The sequence below is a fragment of the Balaenoptera acutorostrata genome, chromosome 14 (assembly GCF_949987535.1).
Source record: "Balaenoptera acutorostrata chromosome 14, mBalAcu1.1, whole genome shotgun sequence".
Lineage (NCBI taxonomy): Eukaryota > Metazoa > Chordata > Mammalia > Artiodactyla > Balaenopteridae > Balaenoptera > Balaenoptera acutorostrata.
In genome coordinates this window covers 27,214,623-27,238,575 of record NC_080077.1, presented here as the reverse complement: position 1 = coordinate 27,238,575, position 23,953 = coordinate 27,214,623, and the positions used below count along the sequence as shown (strand labels likewise).

Genomic DNA, 23,953 nt, shown 5'->3' with positions numbered 1-23,953 from the left:
CTGCCATGTAAAAAGTGGGCGACTATGCTGGAGAAACCATGTCAAGAGGCCATATGAAGAGAGAGAGGTTCGGCTGTCCCAGTGTCCCAGCTGAGTCCAGTCTTCCAACCAAGGGGCCAGAATGAAGCCACTGTGGACATTCCAGCCCCATGTGCCATAGACTGAAGTTTCATGAGAGGCTCTGAAAGAGACCAGCAGAGGAACCATCCAGCTGAGCCCTAGATAAATCCTCAGAATTATGAGAAATTATAAAATGATTCTTTTAAACCACTAAATGTTGGGGTAGTTTGTTATGCACCAGAAGATAACTGAAACAATCCCTTTATTAGATATAGAAATAAAATTTAGGATAGATGTCACTGAAAGGCCAGAGATTGGAGATTGGAGCTGGGGTTAGCTTTACTAAAGTATATAATAAAGAAATAATTAAAATAAGAACTAATGAAAGAAGACAATTTATTTAATTAAACACTGATATGTTCATCTAACTGTGTTCTAAGAAAGACTGTATCCTAGAGGATTAATTTATAGAAATCCTCTGTAAAGGAATGATAAAAAATGGAGAAACTACCAAAAAATTAGAAAAGGAAAAAAAAAAGTGAAGAATAGTTTCTTATAAAAGAAAACAAAGACGATCCTTTAAATACAATAAACGAAAAAATTCAGTGCTGATATGAAAGAATCAAAATATTAATTTAAACTATTGGAGAGATCCCAAAGTCCTGAGTAATAAACAATCAGATATTATGAAGAATTTATCATAAATATGCATATTCTAGTCAATGAATTTGGAAAATATCAAATTTTGATATTTCAAATCAAACAGGAAATAAAATTTAGCTAAGTCACTGAAGGCTGGTCTAATTTTGGCTAACGTTCAACAATTCTTGTATAAATCAACTGAGACTAATGTCAGAGAAAGGAATTAGCTTTATGATTGTGGTAATCCTTGGCTAAGATTAGCTCTATACAATGTATTGTAATCCCACAAGCCAAATGAAAAGAAAGAAAAAATTCTTTCCTTTAGAATTAAACTTTATAATGTAACATGATCCTGATTCTAAGCCAAAATAAGCTCTTTAACATGTGGCAGAGTGACCAAACTATAAGTGGTTGAGTTTGTGTTCGTGCATGTGTGCAAGCATGTGCTACATTTGTAATGACTCCTACTTTTAACCTTGCTCAATTTTTTTTAATACCTCAGTTTTATTTTATTTAATAAATTTATTTATTTATTTATTTATTGGCTGCGTTGGGTCTTTGTTGCTGCGCACGGGCTTTTCTCTCTAGTTGTGGCGAGCGGGGGCTACTCTTCGTTGCGGTGCGAGGGCTTCTCATTGCGATGGCTTCTCTTGTTGAGGAGCACGGGCTCTAGGCACACGGGCTTCAGTAGTTGTGGGACGTGGGCTCAGTAGTTCTGGCTCGCAGGCTCTAGAGCGCAGGCTCAGTAGTTGTGGCGCATGGGCTTAGCTGCTCTGCGGCACGTGGGATCTTCCCGGACCAGGGATCAAACCCATGTGCCCTGCATTGGCAGGCGTATTCTTAACCACTGCGCCACCAGGGAAGTCCTCAGTTTTACTTTAGAGAGGGAAGTTAAACACTCAAAGAGAAGCTCTGTCAACTGGTCACTGTGTGGCTGTGTGTGTAGGAGCAGTAGAAAGGATCTCTAAAGGATGCCACCTGCCCAATGTCTGTCTTTGATTTCTATTCTTCTAACTCTTTGGAACCATTGCATATCAACTGGTATTGGCTTTTTCTGGAGCTTATATATAATGAATAATTATTAATGATTTAATACTGCTCTGTGCTATCACTAGGTTCTAACTTTTAATCATATTTTTAAGACAAAACAGAGAACTTGGGGAAGCAGCACCATGAAGTATAGTATTCCCCAATCCTTCAAAAGTGGGGAACACTGTCAACATAAACAATTCCGAGGATCTTTCCAGATCTAAAATGCTGTGGTTCTATATTTTTAGATGACACTAACATGTGAAGAGTGGTTAGCATCTTGTAAAAACTAAAATTAAAATAGACTGTGTATTATAATATCGCGGATGGAAGACATTACCAAAACATGGCTCCACAGAACTGACTGAGAAGGAACCAGAATAGTCTGATTTGTGGCAATTTGTGTTCGGAGAATTAAAAAACACAAGTTATCTTAGATATTATAATCCAGGCATATTTTCTCAATGTTTATCTATACAAAGGTTTATCTTCTACAACATTGGTTTCTGTGTGACTTTTAATATAAGTAAACAACAGAATTCTCAAAATGTCTAAAACGTACCCCCAAATTTTTAAAGAAATAACTTGGAATAAAGTAAATGGACTGCTCATTTTAATTTAATTGGGGGAGGCACTGTTATGAGGAAACAAAGCAATTTTGCTTTTCTGAAATAAAGCACTCTGGAATGGGCTGTCAATCATTAATGTTCACTGATTCAACAGAAAATTTTACTAGTGTTTTGTAATCATTTAAATGATCCTCTAGAAAAGCTACATCAATTATCAAAATGTTACCAAACTCTGTAACGTAGAGGATTAATTTATAGAAATCCTCTGTAGAGAAATGCTAAAGAAAAAATCATTTTAATAGTTTAAATAAAAGGAATAATAGGTTAAATAAAAGGAATTAATAATCTGACAACAATATTACAACATTAAACAATTTTCTCATCAAGCCATTCTATTTTTTGACAAGAAAACATATTTCATTATAAATGTTGTGAAATGGATATATACCTTCTCTGCAAGTTTACATTATGGGTAAATTAACATATTGCCACAGTTTTGTTAGCCAGCCTACAAGATGGCCCTCAGTAATTCCCTCCTCCTGGCATTCACAGCCTGTATATTCCTCTCCCACACTGTATCTGGGTTGGTCTGTGTGACCAATAGAATATGACAGAAGTGACGGTATGTCATTTCCAAGATTAGGTTATAAAAGATACTGTGGCTGCCATCTTGATTTCTCTCTCTTGGATTATTTACTCTGGGAAAAGTCAGCTGCCTTTTTGTGAACAATCCTCTGCAGAGGACCATGTGGCAAGTAACAGGCCTCCAACAGCTGGTGAAGAACTGAATGAAGTCTCCTGCCAAGAGGCACATTAATGAGTTTAGAAGTGGATCCTCCAGCTCCAGTCAAGCCTTCAGATGGCTGCAGCCCCAGCCTACCCCTTGACTATACTCTTGTGGGAGACCCTGAGCCAGAACCACCAGCTAAGCCATTACTGGACCCTTGACCCTCAGAAACCATGACATAATATTTGTTGTTTTAAGTTGCTAAGTTTTGAGGCAGTTTGTTACACAGTACTAGATAACTAATACAACAAAGAGTCTAAAACTGAGAGAAACTAAGAGAAATTAATCACTAAAAAAAAGCGAATTAAATGGAAGAAATGGAAGAAGAAAAAAATGGCCCCCTCCATTCCCAATGATGTTATAAAAGACTCCTGCTTTCACAATCTTGAAAAATGTTCTTTTTAATAGTTCCATTTCACCTTTATAAGGAAATTTTTAAAACCCAATGAGAAGACTGTAAACTTATTAGCCTTTAATTGCAAGTGAGAATCACAGCAACAATTTTTTGAATTAAAAAAAAAAGATAAATGCTTAGTTAAGTTCATTGTAAATACATGGTAGTAAACACCTTTAACATAAATACATTTAAAATGGATGTTGCTGTTTTGTACACTATTTCTGGGGAAAGTATATCCTAGCTTTTAATCCTTCAGATTCTTCATTTGGATTAACATTATCTTTCTGATTGCCTAGGCAGAAAATATATCAGTTTTGGATATCTATCCTCTTGTCAATAAATCAAAGTATTATCCCAGGGGCAGCCTTACCATGATAAAAGCCATCTGAAGACCCAGTGAATGGTGTTCTGAAGACACAGGGAGAACACGATTTGAAGATGGAAGGTTGGAGAGATGCATCTATAAGCCAAGAAGCCTGGCTACCACCAGAAGGTGGACAAAGCAAAGAAGGAACCTCCTCCAGAAGTTTCAGAGGAAGCATGGCACTGCCAACACCTTGGTTTCGTACTTCTAGCTTCCAGAACTGTGAGAGAATACATTTCTGTTGTTTTAAGCCATCCAGTTTGTCGTACTTTATTACAGCAGCTCCAGGAAGCTAATACAATTGCCACTGTGTGGATACCTAATGGTGAATAAACAGATATGTTCCTGCCCCTGTGGAGATCCCAGACTAATGGAAAGAGAGCACCATTCACAAGTCAAAAAACAAACAAAAACATACTTACAAATTTGGTGACCCAGTTATGAAAGGGAATAAGGTTGCAGTAGTGGGTCACAGAACCTACTTAGATAGGGGCTTAGGAGTCAGCTGTGAAGTGGGAGGGCAGTGTTCCTGGCAGAGACTCCTGAGATGGAAAAAAGCCCATCCAAAAAAACAGTGCCTTCGAACAGTCAAAAGACCAGCGTGGCTGGAAAAAGTGAGGAAGAGGAGAGCGGCCACGATGTAACTGAAGAAGTTCAAAGGGGCTAGACCCCTCCCCCCCTCTCCCCTCCCCCCTCCCCACCCCGGTCTTTGTAAACCCTGGGAAGGAAGCTGGGTTATAATTGAAATTCAGCAGAAAAGTATTGAAGCCTTTTATGCAGTGGAAGCCATGGGCCTATTTGTATTTCAAATGGATTACTTCACTACTGAGAGGAAGAAAGACTGGATGGGGGCAAGAATAGAACTGGAGAGACCTGTAAGACCGTAATTGCAGCAGCCCCAGTGAGGAAGGCTGAGCTTGCACCGAGACGCTGGCTGTGGATATGGAGGGTGAGGTGGGCGCAGCTGGGAGCTCTATTTTCAAAGTAGAAACAACAGTACCCCCTGATGAAGCAGAGCTATGAGAGTCACATCAGTAACAGAGTTGCTGTGTTGTGAAAGCTAAATCAACAGATGAGGATTTATCAAGGAATATTTGCCCTGTTGATGATGTAAAAGAGTGATAAAAAATAGAATTAGCACTTTGTTTTTGAGGAGGAGAAACAGTATTTAAAAAAGAACAACTGACAACTAGTATTTCCTTGTGGTGTTTTCATCTTCACAAAGTTGTAGGCACGGTTTGTTTCCAGTTTGGAAAACATAAAGAAAACACTCCTGAATAAATGTTCCAGTTGAGATAAGTCATTTTCCTAACCTGCCAGTATCGATAAGATAATTTAATCAACACCAAAGAGAAAATATGTCACACCCACATTGATATCAGGAGTCATGTGCCAATTCGTGGGTAAGAAAAGCATTTTTGTTCGCATAGATTGATGGCCTGGAAGTACAGCTCTGATCCTCTGAAAGTCCATCCATTTCATATCCCAAATCACGAAGCTGTTGGATTAGTACACAGAATTTTATTTCTTGGAGTGCTATACCATTACAACTTCCGTTTGGTACACAAAGTTCTCCATGGTCTGGTCTGGCCTCTCCTTTTGTAATTCTGCCAAATGCACTATGTTCACTAGTCACACCAAATCACCCGCAAAACCCTAACTAGCTCTGTGGTTTTTATGCCTTTACAATTTTGGTACCCTCCTCCTATAGTATCTTTGGGAACTAAAAGACGCCTTATTTTTCCATGTGTGCCTCCATTTAGAGTATTGGCCTGTACTATTTTAATGATGTGATTACGTTGTGATATTGTGGAAGGTATGCATGGTCTCCCCTAAAGGGAGTGGGCATTCCTGACGACAGTCACTGGGTAGGAGGCTGGTCTTTCTGGAGAAAATGAAACACAGAAGACCTCAGAAAGGGACAAGAACTCCAGGCTCCCTTTGAGCTTCCCTGACCGGGATATGGACATTGGGCAATGGAGGGAGACTTGAGGGGGGCCCCCTTGGATAATGGGTATTTAAGATGGCTTCTGCAAACTAGTGGTTACCAGTGGGGAGGGGGGGAAGGGCAATAGAGGGGTAGGGGATTAAGAGGCACAGACTATTATGTATAAGATAAGCTACAAGGATATATTGTACAACACAGGGAATATAGCCAATATTTTATAACTATAAATGGAGTATAACCTTTAAAAATTGTGAATCACTATATGGTACACCTGTAACTTATGTAATATTGTATATCAACTCTACTTCAATTTAAAAAAGGAAAAAAATTAACCAACGAACAACAACCAAAAAGATGGCTTCTGTCCTAACAAAGCTGTGAGGGGTCAGCAAGAAGGGGTCCACTTAATGAACTCCTAAGTAATGACGGGTTAGCTATAGCTTGTAAGTCATGTCATTTAGACTTGTGTTCCCTCTCAGTGTTTATTTTCCTCTCATTGTATCTTGGCCTTTGGGAAAGTTTTCTAGCCCAGCTTCATCTATGTTATAACACCATAAAGAAAAAGTCTTCTATCTCCTCTTGGGTCCTTCTAGTAGAAAGAGAATAAATAAATGGAATTGGAAATGTGTGGTGGCCCCCAAGCTGTAAGCTTATTCAGCTTTCTGCTTTCCGGAGAACTGCTTGTCTCTTTCTTGGTATGCACTCCTGACGCTGCGGTATTGAGCGTAAAAAAGGAAAATGGCTTGCGGCCAGTTTCGTTCCAGGTGCCTGCTCTGGATCTAAGAGCCCCTGGTTGTTCCCCAGAAGAAGGACGTGCTGCCCTGAAGGGGAAGTCTGTATCTCCAGAGAATGGCCCATAAGGCATGCTGACGCATAGATAGTGGCGCATAGATAGTGGCGACAGAATTATGTGGAAATACAAGGTTTACTGATTTATTGTCTAATATTCGTTCCATACTAAACCTATATATACATTCATGCTCTTTGAATAAACTTGCCTTGCAACCATCAGTTGTCTTGGCCCTTCTGACCCCATACTGGTGCTTTTCAGTTCCTTACCCCTCACCGCCAGGAACTTCTAGCTTTCTGCAGCCGGTCTGCGGCAGAAATGGGTAAATCTTTGACAACTTCATTAGTGGAGTTCTATAAAATGTGGCTGCTAATTAGTTCCAAGAATTCCCTTATAGTTACCTTTCTGTAGGTGGAATGAAATGGTATGTGACATTTTCTTAATGGCCTCAAAGATAATACTAATGTCATCATCTTAAGTATGTTGCAGTTTTCATTATATGCCTGACAGTAAAAGGTATTTCCATTTCATTATACTGTGGGAAAAGTCTATGCATAAATTAATGCCTGATGAACACTGGTAAAAAGTGGTGAGGTCTTCAGAGTGAACTCACAAAGGGTAATCAGGCTCGTGGTTACCCAAACCTCTCTCTTCTGGGGCTGAGACTCTCTGACTTTCCCGTTATGGACAGTACGCTCATTCACCCCTGAGGAAAACCACCAGACTACAAGAGGCTGAACAGTCAAATGTGTCCACTTTGGGGGACTTCCCTTTGGGGCCATTCAAGTTTCTCAAGCTCATGATTAACAAGGGAACCTCAGCATTGAGGAAGCCCTGCCCACCTCTGCCCAGAGAAAGTCTCCAGCCCTCCAGCCTCATCTGTCTTTCTGAAGCTGAAGCAGTGAAGGAATCACTAGGCTCTGAGCTGTTTGACCCTGGGCACCATGTCTTATAAGATCCTTTGTATCCCCAGTGCCTCTCAAATAAATACTTTTGAACTGAACTAACCAGGGACCACTGGGCTCACATATATTGTAGAGACAGGGCAGGACCCGGATTCACATGAGCATCTGGATGAGGGTGACACAGCCTGAACCACCAAACCCTGATAGCTTGAAATCACCCTGGGAAACTTACACTATACACAGGGGATTAGCCCAGTCAGAAGATACTCAACAGATGCTTTTTAATGAAGGAAGAGCAGCCCATGGCAAGTGGTTGCCACATCTTACAAGTGTCTTTCAAAATAGGAAAATACCTACTATGCTTGTAAGACCAAAAAAAGAAAAAAAAAAATCACCTCCCGAATGAGTTTTCTGTTGTGGGAAATGGGGTTAAAAACAATCGATGTACAAAAAGCACCAGAGGGTGATTAATCAGTTTCAGGAAGCAAAAGTTGGAAATATCTCATCCCAACCTCCACCAAAGGAGAGCCAAACAGTGTCACTGCCTTCAAACAGATTAAGTATGGTTCTAACTTCATCGTCCTGAAAGGAAAGGCATATTTTCTTTTGTCTTAAGTTATAAATTATCTCTCTTGAAAAATATTAACTCCTCTTTCCTCTTTTCCCCCTTGATATATATTACATATATCAAGTGCCCTTAGAAAGTGAATCATCTAAACAACACTTGAAATGTTATTCAGGAACTATTTACCTGAGAAAATATACTTAACTGTCTTCTGTAAAGGAGAGAGTACAGTTTGATGTTAACAGTAGTTTCTCTGAACTCGATTATCTTCCTCTACCAATCCCGCTACAATTTCTCTATTATTTCTTTGCCCACTTGCTGCTGTACTTGCATGCTGCCTCTGTTTTCTCTTAATAGTATACTGAACATTATATAGGGCATTGCCACCTGCCCTATCTCATTGGCTTCTAGTAATTGTTTATGTGAGTAGGTCAGAGAGAAGTTTTAAGAACGAGAGTTCTAGAGCCACACTGGGACCTACTCCCTGTTCTACTGCTTATCTAAGCTGTGTGCCCTGAAGTAAGTTATTTAGCCTCTGTACTCAATTTCCTCATTTGTAAAATAAAACAATAATATTATCTGCCTCATAGGCTTGTTGGAATGATTAAATAAGGTTCCCAAAATAGTGCCTGGTACAAAGAAAGAGCTCAATAATCATTAGTTCAGTATTGTCCTCCATGGTTACTATTCTCCCTTTAGAGCCAATTAGATAGAGTCCCAGAGAGGCTGACTGATTTGCCTTGTGGTTATTCAGCCATCTGGAAGCTGTTTGAGCCCAAGTGCTCTGAGGACAACAGGGTTCTCTACTAGGACACTCACTTACTGCCTTTAGGGAATGCTTCAAGGAGCAGTGTTGTGGGAAGAAGAGATTGCATGATCACTGGAAAGTTTGCATGTTACAGATGACTGCTTCTAAGGAGATATATAAGAAATTCAATGAGGAGTTCAATTCTTAAAAATGCAAATGCTTCATATGCTGTTTTTCCCTATCTTTTCTCAGTGTGAATAAAAATATGTACACACACACACATACAAGGAATTCAGTGAGGAAAACCCTAGTATTTCTCCTTCATTGAAGTTTTTTCTGGTGGAAGTGTACTTAGTCACATCATTCATTCAACCTCATTACTGGGCACCTACTAGAAATAGAAACTGATAGTTACTGGGGTGCGGTGGCAGACAGAAACACACAGAAGGCCCTGCTCTCACAGAGCAGATATTTTCTGAATCTGGGACACAATCCATCAATACATGCTTTCCCTGCCAGGTATGTGAGCTTTTATATGGATGAGCGATATATAAGTCATACATAAAAAGCATGTTATTTCTTTAGAGCCACACCTCAATAAGTAAATCTATGTGCTTAAACACGTTTTGGAATATTGCTGTTGGTGCTTGAGAGCAAGTAGGACTTTAAGGTTGAGACTACTCTTAAAATAAATATATTGGCATTTACCCATCAAAAAGAGTGTGCATTGTCCAAGCAGTTCCCTTGGGAGGGTTTATAATTATTCCCTGGTACTGCTCAGCTCTGGCATCTGGGGCATGCTTCCTTTCAGCTACAACTGTCTTCAGCGGTTGCTTGTATAAATGCAAAAAATTCCATCTCATTTTTTTTTTTTTATAGTCACACCTTGTTTTTGCCCAACATAGCATTTCTTAGCTTGATTACCCAAGTTTGTTGGAAGTGGCTTTGAATGCTTTTGAAAATTAAACCACACCTCCAAGATGAAAGTTTGCCACTTAATGGCAAACCTTAATCTGACGGATGCATACAGGTTCTATTGAGAACTCTGAAAAAAGGAGTTTAGGAAATACATTGTGAGATGTTTGTGCACAGCCTCCTAAAATGTCTATTTTGAAGATGCCATTATTAATTTGAATATGTCGGTCCCGTTGTTAGAAAATCAGTCCCACTTCCTTATGTCATCTCTTGTATGTATGTCTTCCCTTCCCTTCCCTTTCAGACTTGCTTTTTGAGGCCAGGGACTTGATTTTTCTCCACATTTTGTGATCTCCAAAGTGTTTATCCAAATTGAATATCACAGTAACTGTGGAAAAATAGATTCAAATGTGGGTTGGAGTCTCTACAACTTGATAACTTGCCTCAGAAAGGAAAAGATAAAAGAAAGAACAGAGTCAAAGACAAACCATTTGAAACCACTAAGGTATTGGAAAGAATAGCTGTTGGGAGCTCCCAGTTCCATCAATAGGTGTTTATTAAATATCAACATACATCGTCCACTTTATTTTTCAAATAATTTTCATAAATCATAGTACTTCTTTTTATCCTCACATAAGTAATGTGATTCTTCCATTAACATCTCCATCACTTGAAATTTTCAGAGAGAAAATCAAGATAAAAATGTGAGAAAAAAATTAATAGAAAAAGTGAGAGAGACTTAAAAATAATTACTTAGTGGAGATTTGGAAGTAATTAGTAGTATTTACTTCTCTTGGCTGTTGATTGGGATTTTGAGGCAAACGAGGTTGAGAGTGTGATCTCAGACTTTCCAGTCAAACGAGATGAAGACAGAAGTGTAGAGCAGCCATCAAAAACACTGTCAGAAAGGTGCAATATTTTTCAATAGGTTAACTCTCCTCTATAGTGACAAGTCAATGCTTTGATGTTTTTGACGGTGACCAGGGCTCGGATCACACCTCTTCAGGGTTGAATTAAGCCTCAATGAAGTTGTGTAACTAAATGTGATAAAATGGACAGGGGATCCACATGCTGCGCGGGGCTCGCTGAAGATCAGCTCTCTGAGGTGGTTATCCTACCACAAAGATATTAAAAAACACTGGTCAGGATAAAAGCAGAGCAACAGTGAAGAGGCCACCCACGAAGAGCCAAAGGCACTGACGACACTGGAACTTCTCCAGGGTCAACTCAGAGAATGGATCAATGAAGACGTTCCCTTTGCTCTTGCTGTTAAAGCTAACAGAGCCTTCAAAGGACTGTGTTGATTCAGGAAGTGAGAAAGAGCACCAGCCCTCTTAGAAAACCACAGCTGTAACATGGGAGCCTTTTGATACCTGTTTGTGGTTGGATTCAGTGTTGCACAGAGCCGCAGACCACAGAGACCTGTTGAAGCTGTCAGTGACCTTGAGGTCGGGCTGCCCTACAGCTGCAAAGTTCCTTACTCCTACCCACCTGGCAATACCATTGTCAGAAAAAATCATCTGTTTCATAGGATTCTGCTATTTGTTGTTGGGTTTTGTTGGTTGATTTGTAGTTTTACAGGAAAGAAATGTAGGTGGGAAAAAGGAATGTTAACTACGTGGTAGTTTATAGATAGAATATGCTTAGAGCAGGATTTAACTTTATTTTCTTGCTATCATTTTAAATGAAAAATATAACAAGTATATTGGCAATTCTCATAAGTCTCACTTTCCCTTTTCATAGGAAGCCCTGCCTGACTCCTAGATTAGATCGGTTGCCTTGCTCTGTGCTTCTAAAGAAGCTTGGTTTCCTCAGTTCTGGCATTTATACTTTAATGTAATCACCCGAGGTTAAAAGCTCCACGAAGAAAGAGACCTTGTTTTCTTGTTCACCTTAACACCGAGAACAGTTCCTGATATGTATGAATGAATGATATTGAATAAATGAATGAAAGAATGAATAAATGAAAAGTGCTCAAAAGGTTCTTTAAAAATCACATTGTGTCAAGTTGTATTTTAACTTATGAAAACTCAAAATGAATGTGTGGGGTATGAAGGTAATTCTTTTTCATTAAATCTGATCACCTCAAATACCTCATTCCCCTAAGTTATTTGCTCCTAAGGTACATGTGATATTCTATTTTGCACCTGAAACTATCAGCAAATTTTATAAATAACAACGTAAAGCATTTAGTAGGGTAATTCAGAGGACCTTTTACTTCTTTTATACTTTAATCTAAAATGGAGGAGGAGGGCTGACTTGGAATCATAGGGATAGTTAGCCTTAAGTATGAAAATGGTCCATGCTGGAGCAAGAGTGAAGATTTTGCAATGAACGTGCCACAGAGAGGAACAGAGATGGAGGTCTGAGGAGAGTGAACCCCTCTGCTGAAGAAATTTAAACTCCACCATCTTTATTACATACCCACTGACGTTTCTCTCCTTTTTAAAAAACAGGTTTAATTAACATATAACGTATTAGTTTAAGGTGTACAACATAATGATTCCATGTTTGTACGTATTGCAAAATGGTGGCTATCTTTTATGTTCATGTTATGGAAAGTACAAGAGATGACTCATCTCTGCCCTCTACATTCTCAGGAGAGCCTTTCAGGCGTGAGACTTCTGCAAAGGTTTCCTTTTGGCAGTGGACACAGACTAATAAACATGTTGAGGAGGAAAACTGCATGGGGTTGAAATGGTAGCTTTTCTCCACTTTAGAAGCCAAGCTCATGAGCCCTGCTCACTGCCCTACAAGCCGTTGAGGGTATGGTAGGTGTTATAAATTCAACTGTGGCCCCGCAAAGAAATATGTTGAAATCCTAGTCTCCAGTACCTCGTAAAGTAACCTTAATTAGATATAATGTCTTTATAGAGGTAATCAAGTTAAAAAGAGGTCATTAGGGTGGGCTTCAATCCAACGTGACTCGTATCCTTATACAAATGGAAAATTTGGACGCAAAGAGAGACATGCACAGAGGGAAGATTATGTGAAGAGACAGAGAGAACACTGTGTGAAGGCAGAGGATTGCAATGATGCTCAACAGGCCAAGGAGTGCCAAGGATTGCCAGCAACCACCAGATGCTAGGAGAGAGGCATGGAACAGATGTTCCCCTACAGCCTTCAGAAGGAATCAACCCTGCCAACATCTTGATTTCAGACTTCTAGCTTCCAGAATTGTGAGATAATACACTTATGTTATTTTAAGCTACCCAGTTTGTGGCACTTTGTTATGGCAGCCTTAGGAAAGTAATATAGTAGGTGTCTGTTCCTTGTATCTTTCCTCAAAAATGAACACAATGTTTATTTAAGAGAAGAATGAATGCTTTAAGGGCTGCCAAGTAACCTGAAAGTAAGGATGGAGGGATTGATGTAGGAGAAAAAAAAAAATGTCTGCAAAGTTGAAAAAGAGGAAATTTAAATGGCGGAAGTAATGTAAACAAATGCTTCAACTAAGAGGATACACTTGCCAAAATATCTCATATCACCAAAATACAAATGTTAACGGTATGGAATGGAAAATTTCAGGGGGCTGGATTAAAGGCATACACATTGAGACTCAAGAAGTATAAGGAAAACTTCCTGACAAATCTGTATAGGACAAGGTATGCCCATTCTCTGTGCCTGAAGGTGGACCTGGCATTTGATGATGCGGTGCGTGAAGTGATTGGAGAAGCTGAGTGGAAGCCATTTTGGCGTCTCAACGTGCACTGTGGTGACCACCGCACTTGAAAAACAGAACTGATTTTGAATAGATAATATTTGTAATCAACAAAAATTTCCTTTCCAGAAAAGAGTCTCCTTAATTGCATTAAAGTCCACCGTGACAGACATCATGTGCTCTAGATAAAACATCATGCCATACTTCCATTCTCTGTATTCTGAGAAGTAAAGAGAAAGAAAATTGCCTCCATAAAATGAAATTGTATTAATAGGAAATTCTGAGTTTAAATGAGGGGTCAAGGTCTGTGTCTTATAGGAAAAGACAACAAAGGTAAAAAGGGAGGGTAACTTTCAGGCATCAGGAACCCTTTGTTCACCAGGAAACTGATGCTGAATCACTTAAGGACCGACATGCCAGGGGCGGCGATTAAAATCTGGCAGACCAGCCATGTCATCATGACCTACAGTGAGTATGCCTGAGAACTTACAGACAATCTGGAACACACACATACAGAAAAGACCAGGAGAGAGAGGGGCCTGGCATGACACAACTGGGGAGGTGGTTAGCTGAGACGAATGAAGACAGAGGAAATGTGATGGTTGCAGTCAATGAGCTGAGCAGCTTGTTCTGCATGACTTCATCAGCTTAGAGTGAGGACCAACAATGTGACAAGATGAAAGAGATCAAGACCTCAGCTCATTCATTGGAAGAACATTCTAGGAGCTGGAAGTCTACAATGACAGGACATCCTGTCTTGGGTGTCAGGTATCAAGTTTCCTGTGATGAGAGGTGCTCCAGCAGCAGATAGGTAATGACTTTGAAGTTATGTCGCAAGGAAGATTCACAAGGGAAGCAGTTAGATGGGATTTTAAGGCCTTTTCAAGCCTAGTTTTCTATATCAAAAGGAATTCTGAAAATAAAGCAGAGGAAGTATGTAATTGTATTGTCTCCAGCCAGCATTCTTTTTTTTTTTTTTTTTTAAGTAATTCACGTTCTTTTATTTATTTATTTATGACTGTGTTGAGTCTTCGTTTCTGTGCGAGGGCTTTCTCTAGTTGCGGCAAGTGGGGACCACTCTTCATCGCGGTGCGCGGGCCTCTCACCATCGCGGCCTCTCTTGTTGCGGAGCACAGGCTCCAGACGCGCAGGCTCAGTAGTTGTGGCTCACGGGCCCAGTTGCTCCACGGCATGTGGGATCTTCCCAGACCAGGACTCAAACCCGTGTGCCCTGCATTGGCAGGCAGATTCTCAACCACTGCGCCACCAGGGAAGCCCCAGCATTCTTTTTTTAAAAAAGTTCTCTTGTTCTCCAATTTTATATGGAATTGACACATCTTGAGACAGATTATAGAGATTTAATTCATTTTTCTAGTATCACCTTTTGAGTCAAATAATCATAAATGTGGACCAAGAAAAAGTAAAAATGCTGTCAGAACATCACAATCATAGCATAAGGGTAGTGTTAAAAATAAGATGAATAAAATGATTTCACTTCTTAAAATATATACTACCTTAAGCTGCAGTTAATTCTTAGCAGTCTTTTTTTTTTATCATCATGTAAGTAAACATGTCGAAGATACCTGGTAAAATTGTACATGAAGAAAAAGATGCAAGTAGAGAGTCATTTTAAAAGTATCATGCATATAATGAAAGGTGCCTTTTAACCAAAAAGGCAAATTTACTGAGTGACATTTGTGAAAAGCACTATGCCAAGCACTTAAAAATAGTTAATGTTTTATGCTGAGATGCTTATACTAAAGTATTAGTTTTATAGCATTAATATTAAAAATTAAAAATATATGTTACTGCTTATTGTCTTTGTCTAAAGTTTAGGCTTAAATGCAAAATCTGCATCCTACCTATGGCTCTGAGTCAGAGCTGTATAGAAAGGTGCACTCAGAGAACTGGTGCCCCTCCTCATCCCTACCACCTTGTTCGTACACCATGCCACCTCCTATGGGTAACAGATCTCCTTAATTGTTCTCTAGGGAACAAATTCTGCCTTTCCTGGATTTGTTCTATAGGAAGCTGAAAAAATAGCTACAGGTAGTAGGAGCACATCTTCTGAAAGGGGAGGCTGGTGATACCTATAGCCACACGCTTAGATCTCAGGTATATGATGCTCTCCAGACATGCTGGGGATGGGCTTCGAGCTGATCAATGAGGAGCTATATAATAGTCAATAAATGATAAATGTACATGCAAATGTACAAGAAATCCCTCATGTCTGCTCCAAAGGCAATGGGAGAGAAGCTGGAAAAGAGGACAAGCTTGTTTGATGAAAAGAACATTTGAGAAGATAAATCCTGCTTTAGCTGCAATAGAGAACCCAGATGTTGACCGAGTTCTTGACTATTAGCATACAATATGTTTAAAACCAGGTGTTTTCATGAGAAGTTGAAGCAAAATTTGGAAATGATTTAGCCTTGATATGAATTTGGCTGGTACAGTCAGGGCCTACCTTTGAGGATTACGGATTTGTGAAGCAGAAAAGACATATCTTGTTAAGTGAAAAAATGCTAAGTGGAAAAGAGAACCTGTAGTATGCTAGGTTTCATGTAAGAAAGAAGGGGAATATGGGAAAATACACACATATCTGTTCACTGGTGCAAAAGAAATATAGGAAGGATAAACCATTAACTAAGGAGACTGGTTACCTACAGGGGTGACATGGAATAAGAATAGGAACCAGGTTGTAAGGATGATGAGGGGGCAACCCCTATCTAAGTGTACCATTTTGTACATCTCTGACTCTTAAACCACAGTAATGTCTCACATACCCTTCAAATACCCCCAAATCAACAAACAAAACCAACTAGCACATGGGAAACCCCAACTGAAATACAAACAGTAACAAATGAACCTAAACTTATTACAAATAGACAATATAACCACAGTAAAGACGGTGAAGGAAAACCGGTCTAATCTAAGTAACTTTGGTCAACAGTATCTTGACTGGGTATTATAAAGCCAAAGACAAAAGAACTGTATATAAGTGCTATAATCTAGTTAGTAAATGTCCTTCTCATAGGAGCATGGGTTAATAATTCTGAAACTCGAAACTAGAAATGAATAAATAAGTAAATCTATTATAGATAATGATATCAGGTTTCTCACTGTTGGAGAAAGAAGCTACAAATAAAGAAAGGAAAGACAATGAACTCTGTGCTCTTGGAATCAGAGGTATCAGTGTAAGCTTATCGTCTTTTGTATACATAGACACATACATATAGATACAGAAATACAGATGTGTGTGGATGCCTGGGTTAGTATACATATTTATAACTTCCAGCTCTGTCCGCTGAGAGAGCCTAGAAACAACATTCCAGTAGCAATGAGTATGCCTGGCAACTAGATTTTGGGTTCTAGATACTATTCTCCAGTAGAAGGAGCTAGAGCTCCTTGGGGAAGTAGCTGATTCAGCCCTGGGGAAGGGAAAATACAAGATGAACCTGAAACATTTTATGTTGCTAGAAAGCAATGAAATGCTCAAAAAGAATGGGGCTTGTTGAAAGGACATGGGAGCCAAACTAAAAGAGCTTTTAATGGCCAAAGCTGGAACAATTTGAGCAACAAAATTAATAATAATAGTATTGGATTATAACTCAAAGAATAAAGTAAATATTTATGAGTCCATATTGATATATTTAAACAACTGAATAAATAAATAAATGGGGGAGAAGTAAATGTTCTTCTTTGCATTAGAATTCCAATTTAATAAATATAGAAGGAAAAAATGAAATTTAAAAAATCACCATTAGGCATCATAGTTGCTGCATTCAGTATCCACTGATGAATACTAAAATTAGTGGGTGTAAGTTTGAGGAGAAACAGGATATTTGCATGATCTCAAAGTATCTTCCCACAGTGTATTTATTAATCAGAAAGTGAAAATAGTAACTATACAGTGAAAAACCCTGCAGACACCACCTAAACCAAATGATCCAGGTTAACATCGCCAGGAAGAAGACATATTGACATCATAAACCCTTTGATATGATGCGCTGGGAAACACAACATAATCTCTGTGGTATTATTGCCCCAAAGGAATAACCTCACTCTAATCAAGAGGAAACTTCAAAGGAACCCACATTGAGGAGCGATCTGAGGAAGAGGTGACAAGAACTCCTCAAAAATGTCAAGGACATGAAAGCAAAAAGAGGCTGAGGAACTGTCATAGATCGGAAGAGAGGAAGGAGACACAGCAACTAAGTGTAATGAGGATCCTGGATTGATTCTGGAACAGAAAAGGGGCATTAGTGGAAAAAAGGGTGAAACTGGAACAAAGTCTATAGTTTAGTGAATAGTGTCAATACTATACCAATGTTAATTTCCTCATTCTGAACACTGTACCACAGTTACGTAACATGTTAAAATTAAGAGAAACCGGGTGAGGGGTTTATGAGAGCTCTATTATTTCTATAGCTTTTCTGTAAGTCTCAAAACAGTTCAAAATTAAAAGCTAAAAAGAAGAAAATAATGAAGAAAATTTAATTAGTTCACTGGAACCATTTGTGTGTGTTTGAAAAATATCCTGAAATAATTTCTCAGTGAAATAAAATACCTGATGCTGTTGTGTTTATATCAAAGAAGAGACACTTCAACAAATACCCTCACTCTGTTAATTGTAGTATATTAGTTCTAATAAGCAGAGATGCTGTAATAGACTGCATTCAAAAGCTCCAAACCTAGAGTTTGGCTCATTTGTTCATAGGCATAATAAACAATATTTTTTCTCCCTTTGGGGATTTTGGGAAGCTCTCCTTGAAGGAGGCACATTGGAGGTGAGATGCCAAGTCTGAATAGGAGTTAGCTGGGGACAGAGCAGACAAGAACATTCCAGCCCAAGGAACTGCAAATATGAAGTCCTGAGATGGAAAACGGTTTGGTTTGCTCTAGGAACTGGAAAAAGGCCAGGATAGCAGGAATTAAAGTGATGTGAGGTAAGGCTGGAGAGACAGGCAGGAGTGAGCCGTATAAGACCACGTAGGAGAATTCAGATGGAAGCCTCTGAAGGGCTTGAGGAGAGGAGATACATGACGTTGGAAAGTCATCTCCTCCCACTCTCTTACTGGCTTTAAATGCTTGTTTATATTATGCTGACCACGGTTCTTTATCTTCACTGAGGAATAAGACGTGGGATTGGGCCAACAGGGCAGAGTTTGATAAACCACAGTGATAAACTTCCTAGTGAAACTTCTGTCCCTGGAGACATAAGAGAGTGAAGGTACAGATATGTATCTCTCCTGCCTTGAGGGAGTGGCACAGACGTTCTGAATTCCTTTAAAAATTTACCTGAAATGAAATACGAAGAACTTTCCTAAAATGTTGATGCCACATTGAATTTTTTTTCTTTCTTTTTGGATGTTTGGTATTGTACAGCCTGATCCAATCACAGAGTTGTGTGACTTCGAACTTTTGTGCTAAAAAGTTTGAAAAATTAAAGAATTCGCCTACTGGAGAATGGTAATGTCATATAACTATTAGAAAGTTCACATTGCTCAGCAGATATGGTGGTGGATCCATCAAGATAGAATAGCTCTCTATTAAGAGTCAGGTATGGTATCCATGTAACCACATATGCCTTCTCACCTGGTTTTCCCAGCAGTCCTCAGGGTGCCTGGAGGCCCAGAAGAGGGCGGGAACTCTTAAAGAAGAGCTAAGAAAGTACCTGGGTCTCGTGGGTCAGAAAAGAGTTTCTTCTGTTTTGTTTTTTCCCCAATTTTGCTTTGAAGCCAAGAATATTATTACCTTCTAATGTCAGCCTCCCAACCCAATTAAGGAGCAAGCTTTATTTCTTTGATAAAAAAGAAATAGAAACAACTAAATTCATATCTGTTAGTTGAGGTTCAGTATCTGTATAAGTCAGGAGCAGATCTTCCCATTCAGCTTACCTAAGAATATTTATCACAAGACAAAACAACAATTTCTGGTAACTTTAGGATTTAGAAGAGAAACTTTTTGTGTATAATACCTGTTGTCCAAAAATCTCTCCAAGATCTATATGCACACAATTCTTACCTTTGTAACTATATTGAACTTTAGTAACTTTTTCTTTGCCTACTAAGGACACCGCAGTTTCATGAACAACTTTCTTCCTGCATTCACTGTCATTGTTCAGCTCTGGGTTAAAAACATGGAAGCCTGGATCAAATCTGTACAAAGCACAGTATTCTGGGAAGTTGTGTTGCTTTAACTTAAAAAAAGAAAAAAAAAAAAGGAGGGTCCTAGATATCTTGCTTTAAAAAAAATTTTCTCATACACCAGAAATGCAGAAGAAAAAAAAAAATCAGGTTAATGAATCATTCTGGTTTACTGGATTCCAGCTGGTAGAGAGTTAAAACTCAAAACCAAAAAGCCTTGAGTTACCTATGTCATGGATCAGTTCAAACTTTTGTTACTTCCAAAAAATCAAAGAGCACATATATGTACAAGATCAAAACCGCAGAGGAAAAAAATGACGTGCCCAGAAAGATCTTAGTTTAGAAACGCTGCACCTTTATAACTCCGGTTCCCTCAAAGCCCACTCTTTCAGGAAGTTTGATTTTTAAAGCGCAGACATCGCCTCCTTCCCTGGGGCGCTCTGTTGAAGGGAGCAGGTCGGTGAGGCCACGGCGTGGGTGGCGGGAGCCTGCGAAGTGCCGGCGAGTGCAATGCGAAAGGTCACTGCCACCGACCGTAAGTTACCAGCTGTGGGTACCGCTCGGAGCGACCACCGTCAACCTTCCTCTACCTCGCCCGCAACTCCCGCAACGAAAAGTGTGAAACGCGGAGCGCGCGGACTTGACCCTGAAGCCGGCCCGCGCGAGGCAGCGGCGAGTTTCTCCCTGGGACTCCGGGGCTCCCGGCGCTGACCCGCGCTCCTCCCGCTCTGCGCGCTTGAAAGCGAAACCCGGGGGTGGGAGGGCCGAAACCAGCCGCAGCTGGGCGGTCGTCGCGGCCCCGGCGCGACCCTCCTACCTGGTCGTCCCGTCCGCGCGGCCACCAGCAGCAGCAGCAGCGGCAGGGCCGGGAGGCCGGGTGCCGGGGCCCTTATGGCAGCCGCCTTCGCTGTGGGTCGGGGGGCGCACATGGGCGGCGGGTCTGGGTCACATCTCCGCGGGCGGCCGGTAGCGTCCGACGCCCCCTCGGGCCGCGGGCGGTGGGAGCGCGGCCTCCCCTCGGCGCCCCGGGCCCCAGCTCCCACTGCGCGCCGCGCTCGGGTCGGCGGGGCGGCCAGGGAGGCGGAGTCGCGTCCCGCCGCAGCCCGGGCCGGACGCCAGGGAGAGGGGAGGGCCCGCGACTTCTAGTCCCAGCCACTCAGGCTCGCAGCTCTGACAATCCGAGACTTTCCACCGCCGCGACCAGCGAGATTACTACTGCAGGGAAAACCTCCGTCCAGTAAAGAGAAAGTGAGCCGCGCACACTGAACAGTGATTCTGGTCTTCGGGCTTGATGGTCATTTCTGTAAAACTTTTGAAATGTCCGAGTTCAGTGCCGGAAGAAGAATGAAATGGATATTTATTTCTCCACACACTGTCAGTCACTCTGCCATCCATCGTATTTGATTACATTTAATCCTCGTTATCTGCAATTAGGCATTGTCCCATTTTACAGATGAGGAAAGGGACACTCAGAAAGTTGGGGCGTCGGCCTGAAGTCCCACAAGCCTGTGAGCAGTGACGCCCGGATTTCCACACAGGCTTGATTCTAGGTACCATGCGCTTCATAATGGGAGGGCGGGGCTGAAATTAAGAAATGTGCTGAAGAGTCACAGACATAGAAAACAAATTTATGATTCGCAAAGGGGAGAGGGAGTAGGGGAAGGATAAATTAGGAGTTTGGGATTAGCAGATACAAACTACTGTATATAAAATAGATAAACAACAAGGTCCTACTGTATAGCACAGGGAACTATATTCAATATCTTGTAATAACCTATATTATTATCTATCTATCTGAATCACTTTGTTGTACACCAGAAACTAACACAACAATGTAAATCAACTATGACTTCAGTTACAAAAAAAATGTATTGAAATAGTATCAAGAAAATCTGAGAGCTAGTCCCAGTTCTACTCCTTGAGAGGGAGTTATTGTTGGGCACAGCCTGAAAATAGAGAAATAAATGATTTGTGCCTTCTCTTTCCCTCACAAATACCTGTTTTCAAATGTACAGATAAAGAAAAATGACCCTAAAATTAAATCAAATATCTTTATTTTAGAAAAAAGAATCTTCAGTAATTAAAAAAAAAAAGAAGTCTTTTTGGTGGGAGCGTGGGCAGGATTTCCAGAGTCTCCTAAATATGCTACTTCCTTTTCCCCAGAAAGACTTGGAAACAGAGGATGAACCCAGGTCAGGCTATCCCTTTGGCTAGGACTTGGCTTTATGATGCACAACCTGGGACTCTGCAAACCACTTTCTTGTTTGTCAGGTGGGTCTTTTAGGTTCCAGCAATAGGGGGCGCTGGAGGAGCACTGAAAACTGAGGAGAGATGGAGCTTGCTGCTTCCTAGGTGCTGTTGTTGAGCACCTCCCCAGAGTGTCTCTTTACCATGGTAGGAGCAGCTGGTTCCAGTTCTAGTGTCCTGCTTCCTCCTGTACTCCCAGATCCAGCCTCATTGCCCGCCTCCCCCTCAGTGATACCAGCAGTGGGCTGACCATGTCCCATTTTCAGAGGTTCCAGTTTCCTGGGTTCTTCTTCCAAGGTGTAACCCCCATGTCCTTCCTTTGTTCCTGCAGCTCCAGGTCTAGTAGTTGCTTCCTGTAGTTTCTGTCTCAGTCTTGGAATCCCCTCTTAAATTTTTTAGTTCTCCAAGGTCTGTTTAACCAATTCCTCATAGCAAATTTTTTCTGTTAAAACAACAAGTGTGTTTTCTGTTTTCCTGGCTGGACTCTTACTGATTCGGTAAGAGTTTAGGAAGGACTGAACATTTTAGGAAGGACTTTATGTTAAAAGTACATCATCGGCATTATCCTGAGTTGCTGTTTTTCTTATTAACTGTAAATTATATAGTTTAAAAAATGGAGCTACCATATGATCCAGCAGTTGCACTCTGGGGCATATATCTGGAAAAGATGCAAACTCTACTTCAGAAAGATACATGTACCCCAACGTTCATAGCAGCACTATTTACAATCGCCAAGGCATGAAAACAATCCAAGTGCCCACTGACAGACAATTGGTTTAAGAAGAAGTGATATATATATATATATATATATATATATATATATATATATATATATATATATATATAAAACAGAATATTACTCAGCCATAAAAAGGAATGAAATATTGCCATTTGCAGCAACAGGGATGAACCTAGAGAATATCATACTAAATTAAAGTCAGACAGAGAAAGACAAATATTATGTGATATCACTTATATGTAGAATAATAAAAAATAAAAAATATAAAAAAATAATACAAATGAATCTATATATAAAACAGAAACAGACTCACAGACATAGAAAACAAACTTATGTTTACCAAAGGGGAAAGGGAGAGAGGGAAGGATAAATTAGGAGTGTGGGATTAACAGATACAAATTACTATACGTAAAACAGATAAGCAACAAAGATTTACTGTACAGCACAGGGAACTATATTCAATATCTTGTAATAACCTATAATGGAAAATAATCTGAAAAAATATATCTATAACTGAATCACTTTGCAGTACATCTGAAACTAACACACTATTGTAGATCAACTACATTTCAATTAAAAAATTATATTAGTTTAGCACCATTATTATCATTTCAATTCTAGTGGGTTAAATATGATGTATATTTGCCATAGAAGTATTTTGAGCCTATCATTTTTTGATATCTAAACCTTAAGACTTGTGTGCGTTTCAGTTCCAGTGTGAATTGTTCATTGCCCTAAAGGGGCTAAGGCAGACATACATACAGTCCTCCTTCCCTTTCTCCTAACCCTTCTTTTTTTTTTTCTTTTAATTCTATTGAAGTATAGTTGATTAACAATGTTGTGTTAATTTCTGCTGTATAGCAAAGTGATTCAATTATAGATATATATTCTTGTTCATGTTCTTTCCCATTATGGTTTATCACAGGATATTGATTATAGTTCCCTGTGCTATACAGTTTCTTGACCCTTCTTAACTTAAGCAGGAACCGTTTGTTTCCTCCCACTAGGAAGCAGAAATGGGAGGTGGGTACCTGGGACCTGGAGTCCTTTCCCCTCTTAAGTGGACACCCTTTGTTTGTGAGCCAGCAGTCTTCTGTATGCCTCTCCCTCCACCACTCCTCATCTTCCCCTGTGCACTTGTCAGACAGCAAGTCAGAATTTCATGGTCTCATACCTGTGAACAAACTCACCATTCTGTCCTCAGGTTGCCTATGGTTTTTGTAGGATGAGTGTGACCTGAGAAATTGCTAGGCGTTCGCTGATGTTTCCCGTGCATTAAATTAAAGAGTGCAGTCATGACTTTGTTTTTACCTGTGACCTGGAACTCACTATAGGGCGTTTCCTTTGTACCTTTCAATTCTACCCTCATCCCATGTTGTGAACTTCAGGAAGAGACAGTCTGAGTCTCTCCCAGTCTAAATCTTTCAGGTCGAAATAAATC

General features: G+C 40.1%; 1 protein-coding gene across 2 annotated transcripts in view; it reads right to left on the bottom strand.

Annotated features, from left to right (window-relative positions):
- IL20RA (interleukin 20 receptor subunit alpha) overlaps nt 1–20,604 on the bottom strand; it is a 36,317-nt gene extending 15,713 nt beyond the window's left edge. For both annotated transcript variants that reach the window (XM_057528147.1, XM_057528148.1), the window contains exon 1: nt 20,344–20,604. In XM_057528147.1, coding sequence (XP_057384130.1) covers nt 20,344–20,455 — 112 coding nt within the window. In that variant the 5' untranslated portion in view covers nt 20,456–20,604. The remainder of the gene's footprint in view (nt 1–20,343) is intronic.
- Nucleotides 20,605–23,953: the final 3,349 nt, after the last annotated feature.